This window comes from Haliaeetus albicilla, chromosome 13, assembly GCF_947461875.1.
Source record: "Haliaeetus albicilla chromosome 13, bHalAlb1.1, whole genome shotgun sequence".
Lineage (NCBI taxonomy): Eukaryota > Metazoa > Chordata > Aves > Accipitriformes > Accipitridae > Haliaeetus > Haliaeetus albicilla.
In genome coordinates this window covers 24,085,364-24,101,235 of record NC_091495.1, presented here as the reverse complement: position 1 = coordinate 24,101,235, position 15,872 = coordinate 24,085,364, and the positions used below count along the sequence as shown (strand labels likewise).

General features: G+C 39.2%; 1 protein-coding gene across 2 annotated transcripts in view; it reads right to left on the bottom strand.

Annotated features, from left to right (window-relative positions):
• Positions 1 to 13,298, bottom strand: part of RMDN2 (regulator of microtubule dynamics 2) — a 51,843-nt gene extending 38,545 nt beyond the window's left edge. Inside the window, exons 1-5 of one of the 2 annotated variants that reach the window (XM_069800499.1) lie at positions 13,181 to 13,298; positions 12,171 to 12,637; positions 4,427 to 4,622; positions 3,356 to 3,458; positions 1,191 to 1,251 (exon numbers count right to left, since the gene is read on the bottom strand). In XM_069800499.1, coding sequence (XP_069656600.1) covers positions 1,191 to 1,251; positions 3,356 to 3,458; positions 4,427 to 4,622; positions 12,171 to 12,625 — 815 coding nt within the window. In that variant the 5' untranslated portion in view covers positions 12,626 to 12,637; positions 13,181 to 13,298. Of the gene's footprint in view, positions 1 to 1,190; positions 1,252 to 3,355; positions 3,459 to 4,426; positions 4,623 to 12,170; positions 12,825 to 13,180 lie in introns of those variants that run through there. The other variant, XM_069800500.1, reaches the window with a different exon arrangement.
• Between the last annotated feature and the right edge of the window lie 2,574 nt (positions 13,299 to 15,872).

Here is a 15,872-nt window from a genome sequence, read left to right as displayed (position 1 = left end):
TGAAGCTTAGTCACAATTCCCACAGCACACCAGTTCTAGCAACCCATTGTTACAAAGCAGGTGTTTGGATCACTAGTTGTTATAAACAGAAGGAAAAAAAGAATCATAGAAGCATGGCAACGCTCACAGGAACATGGTGTGGAACAATAACATAGCCATCTTTGAAGTTTAGAAGAGACAGAGACCAAGCCAGTGAGTGACCTAATTAAATGAAAACATCTGTGTCTAATCAAGTATCTAAACCTGATCTAGCTGACATGTGCTCCCTTTATTGGGAATGGAGATATCAACTGAACCTCAGGAGAAATTCACCTCACCCTAATGCAGATGGGCAAAATGGACTCACATGAACTGCACTCCAGAAGTGGCTACTTCTTTTCAGATTGTGAAGGGAGCCTGAGATAAAAGGACTTGGTTTAGATATGTGAAAGTTAAGTGAAATCCCACCCTACGTGTGTAATGACAAAATTAATGAAGAACATAGAAACCAAAATGGAAAAAACTAACAATATTAGAAAAGAAATTAGAAGTGAAATTGATTAATAAAACAGTAAGGTGAGGAAGTATCAGCTTGAACTCAGCAGAATTATCTATACCTGATAATGTTGATTTGATAAAAAATATTTACATTTGCAAAGAGTTTGTTAGTCCTGGCAAAGTCTACAAAATTAATCCAGGTGCCAAGCTTAGAGGAAAAATATGTGATAAAACAAAAATTGAGAAGTTAATTGAAACTTCCATAGTCCTCTCATTGTCTATTTTTAATTATTAGAATTTAGAATATTACAAGTACAAGGACAAAATACGATGTCAAATGACATTGTTTTGCGAAGTGTTAAAAGAGAAGGTAAATGAAAAACTATGGCTTCTCTGAACAATAATATACTAGTTTAAGCATATACTCCTACATTTCATGGTACATACTGAAGTATGGTTATTGAGTTGTTTCACATGCTATAGAAAATGCTTCACAATACTTCAAGGTAATTTTTAGCTGCAACTGATGATAATTGAGTTCCATAAAACTATAAAAAGATATTAATGAGCAATTTATGAAATTGATGTCACACTGCAGCACGATAAATGTAACTTGCTGTGGGCACTATTTAGAGCCAAAGACTCTAAAGGGGTTTTTTTTGTTGGATGTGATAAATACATAAAAGTTTGCAAAAATGCACTTTCTCACTTACCACTGGTGACTCTCAGCACTCTTGCCATCCAGCAGAACAGCCTTTTCAGCTTTAATCTTTCCTGTAAACGGAATACAATATATTAAAGGATTTATTGTACTCTTCCACATTTTAGGCAATTCCCAAGAAAGAACGAAGCAACCTGTTATACCCTAGCTGCAAAGAAGAGATTGCTTCCCGTTCTTGTAAACATTTAGATGGACAATGTAACATCCTGGCTGTACATTATTTACATACCCATACAAACATACATAAACATGTGTGCATATATATATATGGGTGCGATTTTAGCATTTTCTCTTAAAATACAATTCAGATGCAGCTAAATCAGGGAATGATTGGACTGGACTGGCAAAGGAGGCAGAGTTGTCTGTAAGACTGAAGACCATTAAAAGCAGGTTAGAGAAGCACCTGTCAGAAGAACCAGCAAAGCTGTTTCCTGCCTTGGGTACAGTAATGAACTAGTTGAAGTTCCCTTCCAGCACAAAGACTTCCATTAAGTTCCACTTTTAATTGAATAAAGATGACAGTAGGTGATTTGATCAAACCCATGCTCCCAGTAAGAAGTTCAGATGAGATGCTTGCTGTTTGCAAAGTCTCAGCTGCAACCAATTAAGCCACACTGACATTTCTGTATTGGAAGTTAACTTCAAAAAAACCCAAAGAACACCATACACAGTCCTCCAACCCAGTGGAATGAAAAAACCCACAAAACTACTGCCAGCTCCCCCACAGTCTAAATCCCTCTGCACCACTTGCAAAAACTGAGATGAAAAAGGCTGCTGTCACCCACCACTTCATGAGAATGAGCCAAACTAGGCTGGTTACTCAGCACCTAAGACCCAATTTCCTTCCATCATTCTTTATCTCTCCCCGTCTTTTGCTATGCCATTATCTTTCATCAACTGAGGCTACATGTAGTCACTGGTAAAAGCAAAGAATCTAACAACTGAGTTCACTGTTGTAATTTCGTTTGTGTCATAATCCTCACTGCACCGTGTGATTTCCATACAAAGAAGCCAAGTAGCTACTAAAGCAAAAACAGTATCAATTAAGTAGCTAAGACAGTGCAAGTCTTCATGAGCATGACAAAAGGATACGGACAAAGACCTTGGACAAGCTGAGATTGGCTATGGAATATGTAATAACAGCACAAAGGCATGACACTGCCTTTAAGGATGACAAAGGGCAGCAAAAGCTGCTTTGTCAGTGATGTGGTCACTGCTGACAGAACAAAAAGTAGAAAACAGGAAAAGAGTCACAAAAGACAAAATAAGCTGAACTTGGAATACACATATGAAACCTGAATTTGATGCAGCAAAAAAAGGGAGAGGCAATGGAGAAACAAAGGAGAGAGAGAAGTACTCCCAGATACAGGCAAAAAGGATTATTTTAAGAACAGTGTGTTGACTGGAGGAGAGTGAGACATGTAGAAAAGATGTAGGTTTCATCATAATAAAGAGAAGAAGGCCCAAAACAAAAAGGGAAATGTAGACTGTACCTTTAGCCAATATGCATCCAGACAGTGAAAGAAAGGGCAATGCTTTTAAAAGCAACAAAGAAAAAGTGCTGTGAAGAAGAAAATCAGAAACTTGTTGAGGTTAAGCTGTCAAACAGGACACATGGGGAGAGATGCCTGGAAGCAATATTAATTGTCACACACGACTTCTGTTTCTGGTCAACAGTTTTTCCAGATTCACAAAGTTTCATCCCCACCATCACCACAAAAGAGGCTGCTGATATGCAGAGTGCTCCTTTGCCACAGGAAAGCAGAAAAACAAACCTTGACTTTGGCTTGACATTTGTTTATTTATTCCTTTTGCTCTCCCAAAGATGTAATTAAGAAACTCTGCTTACAGCATCTGTCTTTCTTCAGATTCTGTATCCATCAACAAAATAAAGGATTTTAAGGCACCATCCAGACTCAACAGCCTTCAATTATGACCCACAGTACTTCGTCACTGATTCTGGATCGCTCCAGTAAGGAAAGAATGGACTGAAGTTGTATACTGTGGCAGTTTATTGCACAAAACATTATTATTACAGCACAAATGCTCCCATTTATTGGACTGGAAATTCCTTGGAGTGGAAAACTTAACCAAAGTTCAAAGCATGTTTCACTACATTCAGATGGCATTCTACATAAACCTTTTTTCTCTGCTTACCGTCAGTAACGTATTTCCTCTTCTCCTCAGCATCAGTAGTCATCTCAAACAGATCTCCATAAGCACGTGCAAGTCTCCAAAGGAAGTCCACACAGTTTTCATACTGAAAGTAGAGGATAGCCGGGTAATTAAACTGATCAGAATGTGATTTAAACAGTTTCCTTTCATAATGCTTAAAGCACGTTATCAGAACATGGCATAAATCTTTGGTTGTTTTGCATCCTTATGTACTACTTTTAGTTTATGTGAGAACCAGATGACCAATTTTTCACGACCAAAGGAGAATACAGCTTTTGGAAATACCACGGTCTGTTTAAAGAGGTTTTATTTCATAGATCAGTTTTAAAGTTCTTTTACTATAAAAAATAAAAATCCAGTAATCCAGTAAAGCACAACAGATCCCTGAACGATGTGATGTGTATTTTCTTTAGGTATGCCATAATAAGCACCATACTCACTCATAATCAGTATCCCATCTACCTTCCTGGGTATTTCAATATGTAAATGAAAATATAATCAGAACTAATGTTTGCCAAATCAGAAGAAACTGATACACTGAATTAAGCACTGCACATCAAACCACTTTGAAATTTTATCTGGAGTTACATATGTGCACAGTAAAGTCAGAGGAAAAATTCACATGAAGTATACCAGAAAGGTATAAGCAGACTACAGGCTCATAGTTTGATTTCTTGAGAACACTTGGCCTGGTTACTACTTAATTCCACAGGACTTTCTCACATAGACCATTCCAAAATAGGCAAAAGTAGGTATCATTTATGTAGAAAAAAAGCCATGATCTTTCTTTGTCACATGCAAGAATGCATACATGAAACAAAGCCTCGAAGTTATTGAGCCTGGATGGGATATAAAATAACAAAACTTCTATGCCCACCCAACATGAATATTGACACACCTTGAAATATTTCTTTTTCACTGTATTTTAAAAATACACATGAAATTTCATCTTCCATTCCTGCATGCATTTTAATGCTTGTACTAAGGAAGTTCTCAAAAGCAGCGCAAAGCATAAGTTAATAGCAGCATAATATTAAATTTACCCATTAATACCTTGCCAACTTTCTCAAGCAGCAGTCTGAAGCCCTCCTTTTTATCATCCTCTGAACCCTTGTGCAAATTGTCCACCTGCTGTAAAAGATTAAATAACTCTTCTTCTTCTTCTGATTTCACAATGGCATTGAGTGATTTCATACATCCCTTTTCTTCCTCAGAGTCTCCTTCTGAATCAGTATGAGCTGTAAGATAACTAAAATCACAGAAAACAATAACCATATTTTCTAAAAATATTGGGAAAGCATTGCTAAATTCAAATGCAAAAATTTCAGAGCACAATTTCTTCCAGTTGTCCAACTTAAAGGAGTTTTTATTCATGGTATCAAACTTATTATTATTACAAAACCTTTATCTTCAAAGGGACAGCACAATCATATTCCAAACATAACATGCAAGTAATTACACTGTCCTGCTGCTTAATACTGCATTAGAAAAATGCAGATACATGTTAGAAACACATGTATCCTTGTGTTTCAAATGCAGAACACTTTAAATCATTAATGTGTATGAAAGACATGCTCTGTAAATCTGAATAGGCCTCTTCAACTCTTTACTTCAATTTCCCTATTTTTTGAAATAGGAATGAGCTTACTAACTAAAACATAAGTGTTATAAGAATCACTTACACAATGTTTTGTTAAACACTGTAAGATCTAAACATAAGCAATAACAACACTGTTATTAATTCCTTTACTTATTTCTTTTGAACATTTTGAAGGTCAGCATATCTGAAACTGGCAAAGAGCTTATATTAATTCATTATGCTTAGGGCACAAGTACTCAGCACAAGGCAGTCAAGGACAAAGACATATTTACAAAAGCCATATAAATACCATGCAGAGATAAGCAGGTGGACTTGCTGTCAAAGTGCTGAGCATACATTAGGGTACTCCAATTTCATATAAGAGCAGCTGAATGGCATTATTTTTAAAAAGTAGCTTTTTGCTTATGTACTATAAATGGACAGAAAAGCCTAATCTTCTGCATTTCCACTTTTGAAAATACTCTTCTGATGAGAAATAATAATGTAAAAGTATTAGCTGCTAGGTTCAGAGATTTTTTTAAATGGTAACTATGAGCAGAAAAAGCACAAAATGTACTATACACATTAAGCAACTGAATAATCAAGGTAGGCCATGACAGTCAAAATACATAAAATCTATTTTTTTCCAGAAATATACCCAGTACAGAGCATTAGCAATATAAATGGAGGTTAACAATAATGGCTTTTAACTATTCTGTTTTCAATCCGTTGCTTTTGGAAGTGACCGGAACTAAAACATGAGCAGATACACTTACAGCCTGTAAATGTGCAAGTACAACTACTTATCAAGGGTACAAAAGTGCTAGATGTGACGTTACAGTTTCGCTGCAAAGTTAACCCGGTAATATGGGAAAGAGGAGTCAAAAATGCATTTGGATAAAACGATACATGAATAAACCATGTGTACGTGTTCAAACTGAAAAACAACATAGAGCAAAGCAGAGACAGGAAACATCATAGATTCCTACAGATTTGTTTTACATAATCTTGATGATGCTGAAGTTGATGACACATCCTATGATGTATCCTGCAGAGTCTTTATTTGTAAGTCACCAAACATTTATTTTGGTTTTCTAAAGCATCTTTAAAAACACAGCACCTTGTTCTTCCATAGTTATTTTGAAGTGGGTACAGAGCTACACCACATATAGGCTGCGTTTGTAAGAGCACTAACTTGACCAAAAGTGCCGGGGATTTGGTGGGAGGGGGGCAATCTTTTAGCACCAATACATAATCCTATGATTTGAAGTATGGTTGGAAAGTACCTTTTCTCACATGGTTTGGATGCCCCACCCCCCCTAATTAAAAGATAAATGCACCAAGGGTTTGTGCAATTACCAACCTAAAATAGATAATATAAAATAGCAACAACTAGGCAGTAGGCAATTTCACATTCCAATACAGTACTGCAACTGTAACACTCCTTAGTTACAGGAATTTGGGCACTGCATCAAATGCTACCTAAGCAGGTAGATATAAAGTAAGGAATCAGTGTTTGGAAGTCAATGTTGATGTTGCCATCTTTATCTTTGCTGCACAAACATCTGCTAAAATTTCTAAGATCACTACTGTTCCAATGTTAGAAAACAGACAAAAGTGGTTATTAGAAAATGCTACTCTCCCAGCAAAAATATAAAGGCCAAGGCTGGGCTGACAGCCAAGCCCTGTCACTCCAAACAAGCCCAGCAGAGATTTCCAGCAGCGCTGTATCAAACTGTCATGGCCAAACAACAAATTGAGGCCAAACATCAAATTCATATGCCATCACATAAGTCATATGAGAATATTCATTGAGAGACTCAAATGGAAAAAGTGTCAAGTAGGTCGCTATCTACCATAGATGTGTGTATGTCTATCTACCATAGACATAGATGATGTGAACCCAGAAGGAGCTAATTATAAAATATCATGGAAGAATAATCTTTTAAGATCAGACCATACTGCCTCAAGCCTTTTCTCATCCCACCTCTCCTACAGAAACATGATCTCCAGGCCACATTTGTGCTGAGAAATAGCAGAGAGGACAGGTCATTTCTTCCCCACTCCCTCTCACCTCCACTGTCCTGGGAAATTCTCAACTACTTCCTCTATTTATCTGCTTTAAGAATCCTCAAAGAATTTAAATGTGGAGCATACCATCTTAAACCTTGATGAGAATGCCATAAAATTTCAATTTAATCATTGATTGTGTGCTTTAAAGAAGGAAAAACAATACCTATAAAACAACCTGTGGGAAATGAAAAACACAACAGTGAGTAACTTTTTTCAGTGTAAGGCAATGCCAGTAATTCCTAGGGACTGCAACAAATCATACAACCCCATACCTGCTGACATAAATGAGAAGACACTGAGCTACACTAAGGGGCAGGAGTTTCTACACAACCAACAGAGAAGAAGGGCATTCTCAAATGAAAGAAACAAAATGTTTAAAATATTCTCCAAGTTTTGTTTGAAGTGTTTTTCATAAGAACTCCACAAGTTAAATGTCCTGATACCAAAATGTTCAAGGGAGCGCAAGCAATTGCTAGTCCTTAAGATTCGTCATGCTAGTTACCACCAAGATGCACCAGCATTCTTCTAAATGTTTCCTTTCTTTCCTCAGAATAAATTCATAGTGCCTTCAGAAGGTTTTCTCTTCCTTGTCTCTTCTTCTTTGGCTCCAGAGCTGACATTGCTGCCGCCCAGCATTTCCCACAGGAAAAGCACGAAGGTGACAGCCAAGGGCTTCATGACATTTGTGATGAGTTCTCACCTCACTAGTCATGCACCCCAGGTAGACTCCTACCTTGCTCAGAAGTCATAGGGGTAAAATGACAGCAAGGTATATAATCATGTATAAAACATTAAATATAACTTCAACCATTTTGGCAAACTAGGCATAAAGAATATTCTTCTGTTTTGTTTCTGATGACGTTCATTTTCTTACTAGCTCTCTGTTCAATCCTTATCATAGCAGAAATGTTTTAAGCATGAAAACGTGTTAAGAAGGCAATACAGACTTTTAAAAAATAAACAGCTATGATTTTTCGTAACAACTTGGGTAAGCTGTACTTTACCAATTTGAACTGAAGCCAGTTTTATTACAAGATAGGAAGTCCTTCCAGCTACTTAAGGACAAAATAAGAGTGTAACAGATATTATTGATATAAAACTACGATAAGAAGAGCTTGATAACTGACTTCAACAAAGCAGCTAGCAGGCTTATACATCTACTCATTCTAGAAAAGCATGTTATGAAAAGCAATACTATAAAAAAAAAAATCAGTACTAACACAAACAGAAGTGGAGATTCTTTTTAACACAGTTTAAAAACTCCAAGGGTCTAAGGGCTGATGACAGTAATCCAAAAGGGAAATTAAGAAAAACCGAGAAAGTCATTATGTTCATATAACAACACTGACATCTGCAATTTTACCTGGTATATTCCTGCAAGAGGTTTTATCAGGTGATACACAGAAAAGCGAGTATTTACATGTGATTAACACATTGACCAATATTTGAGAAAATGGAAAAACTTTAAAAATGTCTACAGTCAGTGCCAGCTTGTTTTCACCTTTATTACAAATAGATTTTTTTTAAAAGAGAAAAACAGTTGTAAGAATGTGAGGAGCAACGATCAACCAACAGGACCCAGTTGGATCACAAAGGACTGTTCAAAGTTCAAAGAACAAATGGAAACTGCGCTGGAGACTCACCACACTGTGGTTAAGCTGTTCAATAAATCCATGCACTGAGTAGTGGATTAAAAAAAACCCTGAGCTGCATGGTATAAAACACCACTGTGGTATAAACTCACTTTGCTTGTTCAAAAACTGTGTTGGATTGCCTGCAAACTGTCAGACACTGCGCCTAACCAGGTATCATCTGTTCCCAACATTTCAGCTTTTAGACAGATCAAATATCATCTGTTGTCTCCCTGCCAACCTACAATCACAAGCCGACACAAACACCATCTCATCCGTTCCAGCAAATTCAATAGAAAGGTGATTATATGTCACAGACTGATCTGGATCAAATTTGCACTGCATCACCCAGCAGAGTGCATATCCATCAGTAATGATAACCGGCCTTCGAGGAAAAGTTTGGCAAATCAGATTCTTAGGTCAACTGAGGGTTGCACTGAAAACAAATGGGCAGCAAAAATAAATGAATAAATGAAGAAACGATAAGTGAACTGATACTCAGAAGCAGGCAAGGGAAATGTTTCTTCCTGATGAATATTTAAACTATTTCAAGGAAAAATTATAAACAAAACATCTGTAGGAAAAAGATTTACTGCAGTGAATCTTTCTGGAGACTGATGCCAAATGTAACTTGAAAAGCTTGGATGCCAGGCCAGCTGAAGACCAGTGTCAGACATGACACTGATGTCAGTGGTTCATCACTGCTGTATGAGGGAGCAAACAGCTTTAAAATCACAAAGAGGAGGATTAGGTGACACTCTCCATCTCAGGTGATCATCTAGACACAATTTATTGTATCTGTAAATGAATGAGTGCTTGTTACACATTCTCAAACGTTAAAGATTGAGGTTTTTGCTAGTAAATGATGGGAACTGAAACAAACTTAAGAACAGAATGCAGAAAAGCACAGACTAGAAACTGTAGTCTCTTTAGTGTTCAGTCATGTCCCATCCATTCAGTGTATCTTCCATTAAAGCTATCTGTTATTATGTAAAAATAGATCTCATTTATTAAAAAGCATGTGGTATTCCTCCACTTACAGAAATATATAATTTTTGAAAGGCAAAATAGAAAGCTTCTCTTCCCAAGGTGCTGAATACCAACAGTGACATTGAGAATATGACCAGAGCAGATCAAAGCAGTGAGGACCATATCAGACTGCCAGCTTAAAATATTTTATGGAAAAAACAGGTAGTATTAAAAGCTTTTCTGGAAGAAGTTTACAAATCTGAAACCAATGTAGTCATCCAGCACAAGTCCATAAAACTCTTAAGATTACCTCATGCGTCAATTCCCAGCATCTACCCATTTGTCAGTTAAAACCAGAAGTGCTTAACACAAGCAAAATCCTATCTTCTAGATCATGAAAATACTGCTGAGGCAGTGGAACCTGCTGCATGTACTTTAGATAGAATACAGAAAGTGAAAAAATGTTTAACCTGTTACTAAGAGAAAAATTATTTCTCAAATGCACAAGCTAGCAACTGAATGCATTATTGTGTGCAGAATTCACCACAGAACAGTATAAAACAATGCACATGGTGTTATACCTACAGCACATGAAGTGGTGATGCACATTAACTGGAAAAAAAAAGCGTGTTATTATTGTCTCTCATGGCAATCTCCCACAGAACATGCACGACTATCATTAAAGTTAGAGAAGACCTCAGAAAAAGCTATATACATTGCAACTGTACACATATTAGGATTAACAACCTATTTTCATTTGCAAAAGGAAGAAAAAAAACAAAAGAAAATTACTTAAATAAAATGATCTTAAATTTAGAGAAGATATGCAAAACAAGCACAAGTACAAGGTGTTAGTAGGAAAAAATCACCTCTTTTCAAAAGGGATTAAAAAATAGCATTGGAAAAGCACATACCCAAATGACTAACACTATAACCTTGAATTATCTTCCTTCCTTCTGACTGTACACAAATACTTGTCAGAGGAGGCCTCTCTTAAGGACACATTCAAAGCTTTTGCACACTATAATCACTTGTATTGGATCACATCATCAGCTGCTTCGTCACACAGAACCCGAACAGACAAGTTTCCTTGGCTAGTTCTCAAACAGCAACACATCTCTGCTGACCAGAAAATGGGTTCTTCTCAAATGCTAGGTGTGGAATAACCCCTATACTGTGTTTGGAACCTGATTATTCATAAACCGGTCCTTTGGCCTTACCTACATCTCCAAATATTTTATGCATAACATAAAGGCCTCTGCAAACAAACTAATGGATAAAGCAATCTGAGAAACTAATAGAACTGAAATGTTTCTACACCATATGAAGGAGGAATGTCTTTGAATACCCCTGCCAATACCGAATACTTAAAATAAAGAACTGGTTCATAATAGAACTGACAGGTCTCAAAACATGGTTTCAAAATATAAGACTTGTGAAGCATGTGGGCTGGGATGTAACACAACAAGAAATTCTGCCCACAGGAACTGAAAATAAATCTGGAGAAACTCTTAAAAAATAGAATTCCATTAATTATTATATGCAGCATGTTGCTGTCTTCAGAATATTACAGTTAATCAATATATCTTTAAAGAAAAAAGTGACTTTAGGCAATTTACAGACATAATGCTGCCTACACAGGTCTGTATAAGACACTGAGGAGATGGTTCAAAAAACTCAGTTGCTATAAACATACCCTTATTAAATTGTATATGAGTACCTAATCTGATTATATCAAAACAAAGTTGCAATTACAGGAGAGTAGTGTCATCACCATTTTTACATTACTACTAGAGGGCATATTAGGTAACATATGAAAAGACAAAAATATAGTCCCTCTCCTGGACTCCAGGTACATCTGATCCTTCAGCTTGTTCCTCAACTCACGCAGATAAAAGATCCCATTAACCACAATGGGACTACAAGATGAGATCAAAACTAGGAACTTTCTAGAGTCAGTACCCTAAATCCCTCATGATCACTTTTTAAGCCACCAGAAAGTGTATACAACAGCAAACATACATAAACATGCTGCCATTTGGACATGTGTTGCATTCAGACATAGCTTTCACAGCATGTAACACCTTTAGGCAGAACGCTGTAATAAGTCATCTTTAAGGCCCATAGAAGACAATTATCATGAAAAGCACAGGAGCATTCGTGCAGCTTGAACAAACTGTCAGAGGCACAAGACTACTTTCTTACTAGAAGCACTTTTAAACTTACACCATTACTCTGAACTTTGGCTCTCATTGCATAGCTATGTAGCAATACTGCATCAGATTGTTACCAAATGCACCCTTAAAAAGCCAGTAAGCCAGCTTCAGCCATAGTGCAGATTCAGAGATGGTCACCCAGAGTTTCCTCTGACATAAAAATTACTAATCTGAATTTTTGGGTGGTTTTTTTCCCTGAACGTAGAGAAATATAAAATATACATAAAACTTTAAAGGGCCTCCTGATTACAATACGAAGTTTCACATAGGTAATGATGTAACTTGCACTGCATGTGTACTGTAGTATATACAAAATATTATTGACTCACCCTCCTTCACTTTCCGCCTCCTCAGAGCTGGTAGTTTCTGTTGCACCAGAAGCTGTCTCAGCTTTTCTCCGCTTTGTTGCTCTGTGTGATGGGCTAACTCTCTGAACATCTCCCTTCCCTTGAAGCTCATTTCGAACAAGCTCTTCAAGCTTGGGAATAGCTTCTTTCAGAAATTTGACCTCTCTCTTCAGTTCGTCCACACTTACTAGCAAGCCATTCAATTTTTCTAGTATCTGCAGTTGCCTTCCATGTAAAACCATTACTGCTTCTTGCTCGTTAGGAGCTTCATTTTCCAAGCCCACAGAATTAAGCCTGGTACCTGCATCTAGGAATGCAGGTATATGCACAGCTACACCAGGTTTTCGGATCTTGCGGTACCAAAGCAGCATCAGGCTTATTCCAGCAGTCCCTGCCATTATGCCCAGTATTAGCCCTTTATTTTCAGAGGGAGACATTTCTGCACTGTCCTAAAATTGAGAGACAACAATAACAGTCGGAGTTAAAGATGTTTTTCCTACTCTACTCAAACGACTTTGCTTTTAAGTCACAAAAGTGTAAGGCTAGAATAACCGGCGCATGCTGCAGATACAAAGTTACAATACAACTCTAGCAGATTCTGCAATAAAAGGCTTTGTGCTATGACAGCAAAACCAGGACGGCTGTGGGTTGGGGGCGGGTGGGGAGTAAGGCACGTGCGCAGGACCGCAGCCTTCCCTTTTAACCTTCTCCGCATGGCGGGATTTTTTTGTTTTAATGCCAGAAACTCATATAATCGGATTTCCCGCAACGGCAGAGCGGCGGAAACCCAGCTCTCAGGCCGTGGCACAGCCCGCGCCGCCCGGAGGGGTGTCTCGCCACCGCCTCGGCCCCACCGCGCCGAAGGGGCGCCGAAGGGCTGCCGGAGCCCCGCCGTCCCCTCCCCGTGGGGGACCGCCCGTCTCGCAGTCCGCCCCTGCCCCGGCCGCCCCGGCAAGGGTCGCCGCGGGCCCGGCGCCGCCCCCGTTACGTACCGGCGGGCCGGTTCAGGAGCGGGAGCGGGAGCGGGAGCGAGTCCGGCCCAGGCGCGGCGCCGCGCGGCCCCGCAGCTCTCCCGCCGCGGCACAGGGGGCGGGGGCGGCGGCGGGGCCGCCCCGGGGCGGCGATACCCGGATCGAGGGGGACGGGCCTCCGCCGCAACCGCCGGCCTGGCCGTGGCCCTGATCCTGATCCTGGGCCTGGGCCTGGGCCTGGGCCTGTGGCGGAGGGCGCCGGGTCGTGTCGTGTCGCCCTAGCAGCCCCGGAGCGGGCGGACCCCCGGCCTGGCCGGGACCGGGGCCTCCAGCTGTGAGTCCGGGTGGGCCGCAGCTGCGGGAATCCCGCTGCGCGGTGCCTGCTGCACCTGCTTCAGACGTTGCTCGAATACGAGTATTTGCGCTGCTTTAGTGGAGACCTGAAGCTGCAAAATCACGAAGAACCCCCGCCCAGTTGCCAGGAAGAGGAGCGGTCCTGGCACAAAAGCCTCGTTGCAATTTTAGCCACCTAAGGGCCCAAAGCTGATTTCACCAAAGTTCATTATAGATTGCCCAAAGTCATGGAGGAACTTGGGTTTAACAGGGTGCTGGAGGTATTGCTCCTGCATCCCATCTGAGACATCACTTTTACCGGTGACGCTCACAAGACCCTTCTTTTTCCTTTATGGTGCTATTTCTGGATCTGCCTCCTGTTTCTGGCCTTGAATGGAAGAAGGTTCATCACAGACAACCTGCTGTGCCCATTCGTCTTCCCAAAGGCTTCTGGAGGGTGCCCGTACACAACATCCTGCCAGAACTTAAAAGCATAAACCTCATGTTCTTCTGTGTGGGGGCTCAAGGAAACCATTATAGAAACCACTGTGTCTGTGCAATGACAGAAACTGCTCTTCAAGAGTTGGAATTTTCCTCAGCCATATCACTCAGAAACAAAGGAACACAATGTAGTCCTTAAAAAACATACTAATTACCTCTAAAAAGTGCTGTTAAAAAAAAAGTACCTTAAACAGGTACCAAGAACTCAAGAATTTTCAGTCTTACTGCAAATTAGCAAATGTAAATCAGTCTAATGTCTATTTATCTTCAAACAAAGACTTCCTTTAAAGTAACTACAGCTGCTAACTAATTCTCCATTAAGAACCTGAGGATGAAACTCAGGTGAGAGTGAGACCAAATTACAACCTGAGAGAAAGACAGAAATTTGTTAAGATGGAAAAATGAATACTACTTCAGTATTGTACAGTTTTCATAGTTACAAAAAAAGTATAATGTCTTCAAATGTTCGTAATTTGAGATACTTAAACCAAGGATGGAAATCTCTTCAATTTTATGGATAATGTCAACTTCACTAAAATAAAATTATTTTAAAGAAAAAATTTCACTATAGGTAATTGTTTTTAAGTTACATAATCCGTCACTGTTTTAAAATGGAACAGGACTACATGAATCTCCGTGCTGATGGTGTTTCAAATATTCAAGAACGGTAATAAAAATTTGTTGGAGAACCTTTATTTTTATTTTCTCTCTTCAATACCATCTGCCAAAAATCTTTCTATAAGCCAATTAAAACAGGAAAGGATTTTTAAAAGATAATTAATCAGAGGCAAACACAGCACAAAGCTCAAACAAAAGATTATGGATGCAAAAACCTAACTGAGTTTTTTCAAAGATTTTCCAAAGTGGCTGTCTCAGGCTGCAGGCCTTAGACGAGTGGGCCTGTTTTAAAAAATAATGGCCCAAAAGAACTGCCATCTACAGCTGCCTGGGTGCATAGCAACTGTGAAAATCAGGTCACCTGTCTGGTCCCAAACTCATTATTTGCTTTTCACCTGCTTTTCACCTGGCCATTTTACCCAGGCAGAGCAGCATGGAAGCACAGAAGTTACTGCATGCATGTAGAAACCTGCCAGAACACAACAGCTTTCCAAGCTGGGGAACTAAACATGAATTAACCTAGATTTGACACAAATATATATGGCCTAAATCTGACATATATTCTAAAAAACCGAAAGGAAATAATTTTAGAAAAGTGCTGTTCTTCTGCATGGGGATTTTTTCCTAGTTCAAAAGAAACCTTGTACCTGAAGTCCTAAAAACCATGCAAGTCCAGACCACCATCTGTTATGAGATGGTTAGCCCTGTGTATTTTTAGTAATTTTAGTGTATTTTTAGCTTTACTTCCTAAGAAGACAAAGCATATGTCCCCAGGTTGTCCGTGTGCTGTCCTTCTGCCAGGCAATACCATGATACTTTCTCCACCCAGTAGCTCCTAAAACTGTAGCTTAATTTCAGCCAATTTTTCTGCCAATTTTGACAGAAGAAAGATGTCAAGGTAATGAAGTTCCAACAAGTTTCACTAAGGTCAGCCAGCTCTGGGCTGGTAAGACCCTGTGAACATCCTGTCTCCCTCCACCCCTGGCCCCAGGCAGATGTTTAGGGATGAGCTCAGAACATCAGAGGTACAACACTGACACACTTGCATAGGGCACCAGGCTTCTTACAGCACCATTTGTGTAAAACCAGGCCATGTAGTTTAACTGGTCTTTTGGGAAATCTGAACTTGGACACTATTTTTATGTCATATTAGAAAATCTAGTTTATTACTGAGCAGTTGTGTTCAATGGATGAGACAACCATTATATTGTAAGTAACTGATGCATGCTGTTTTCAGCCAAGATGTAGCTTAATTTACTGG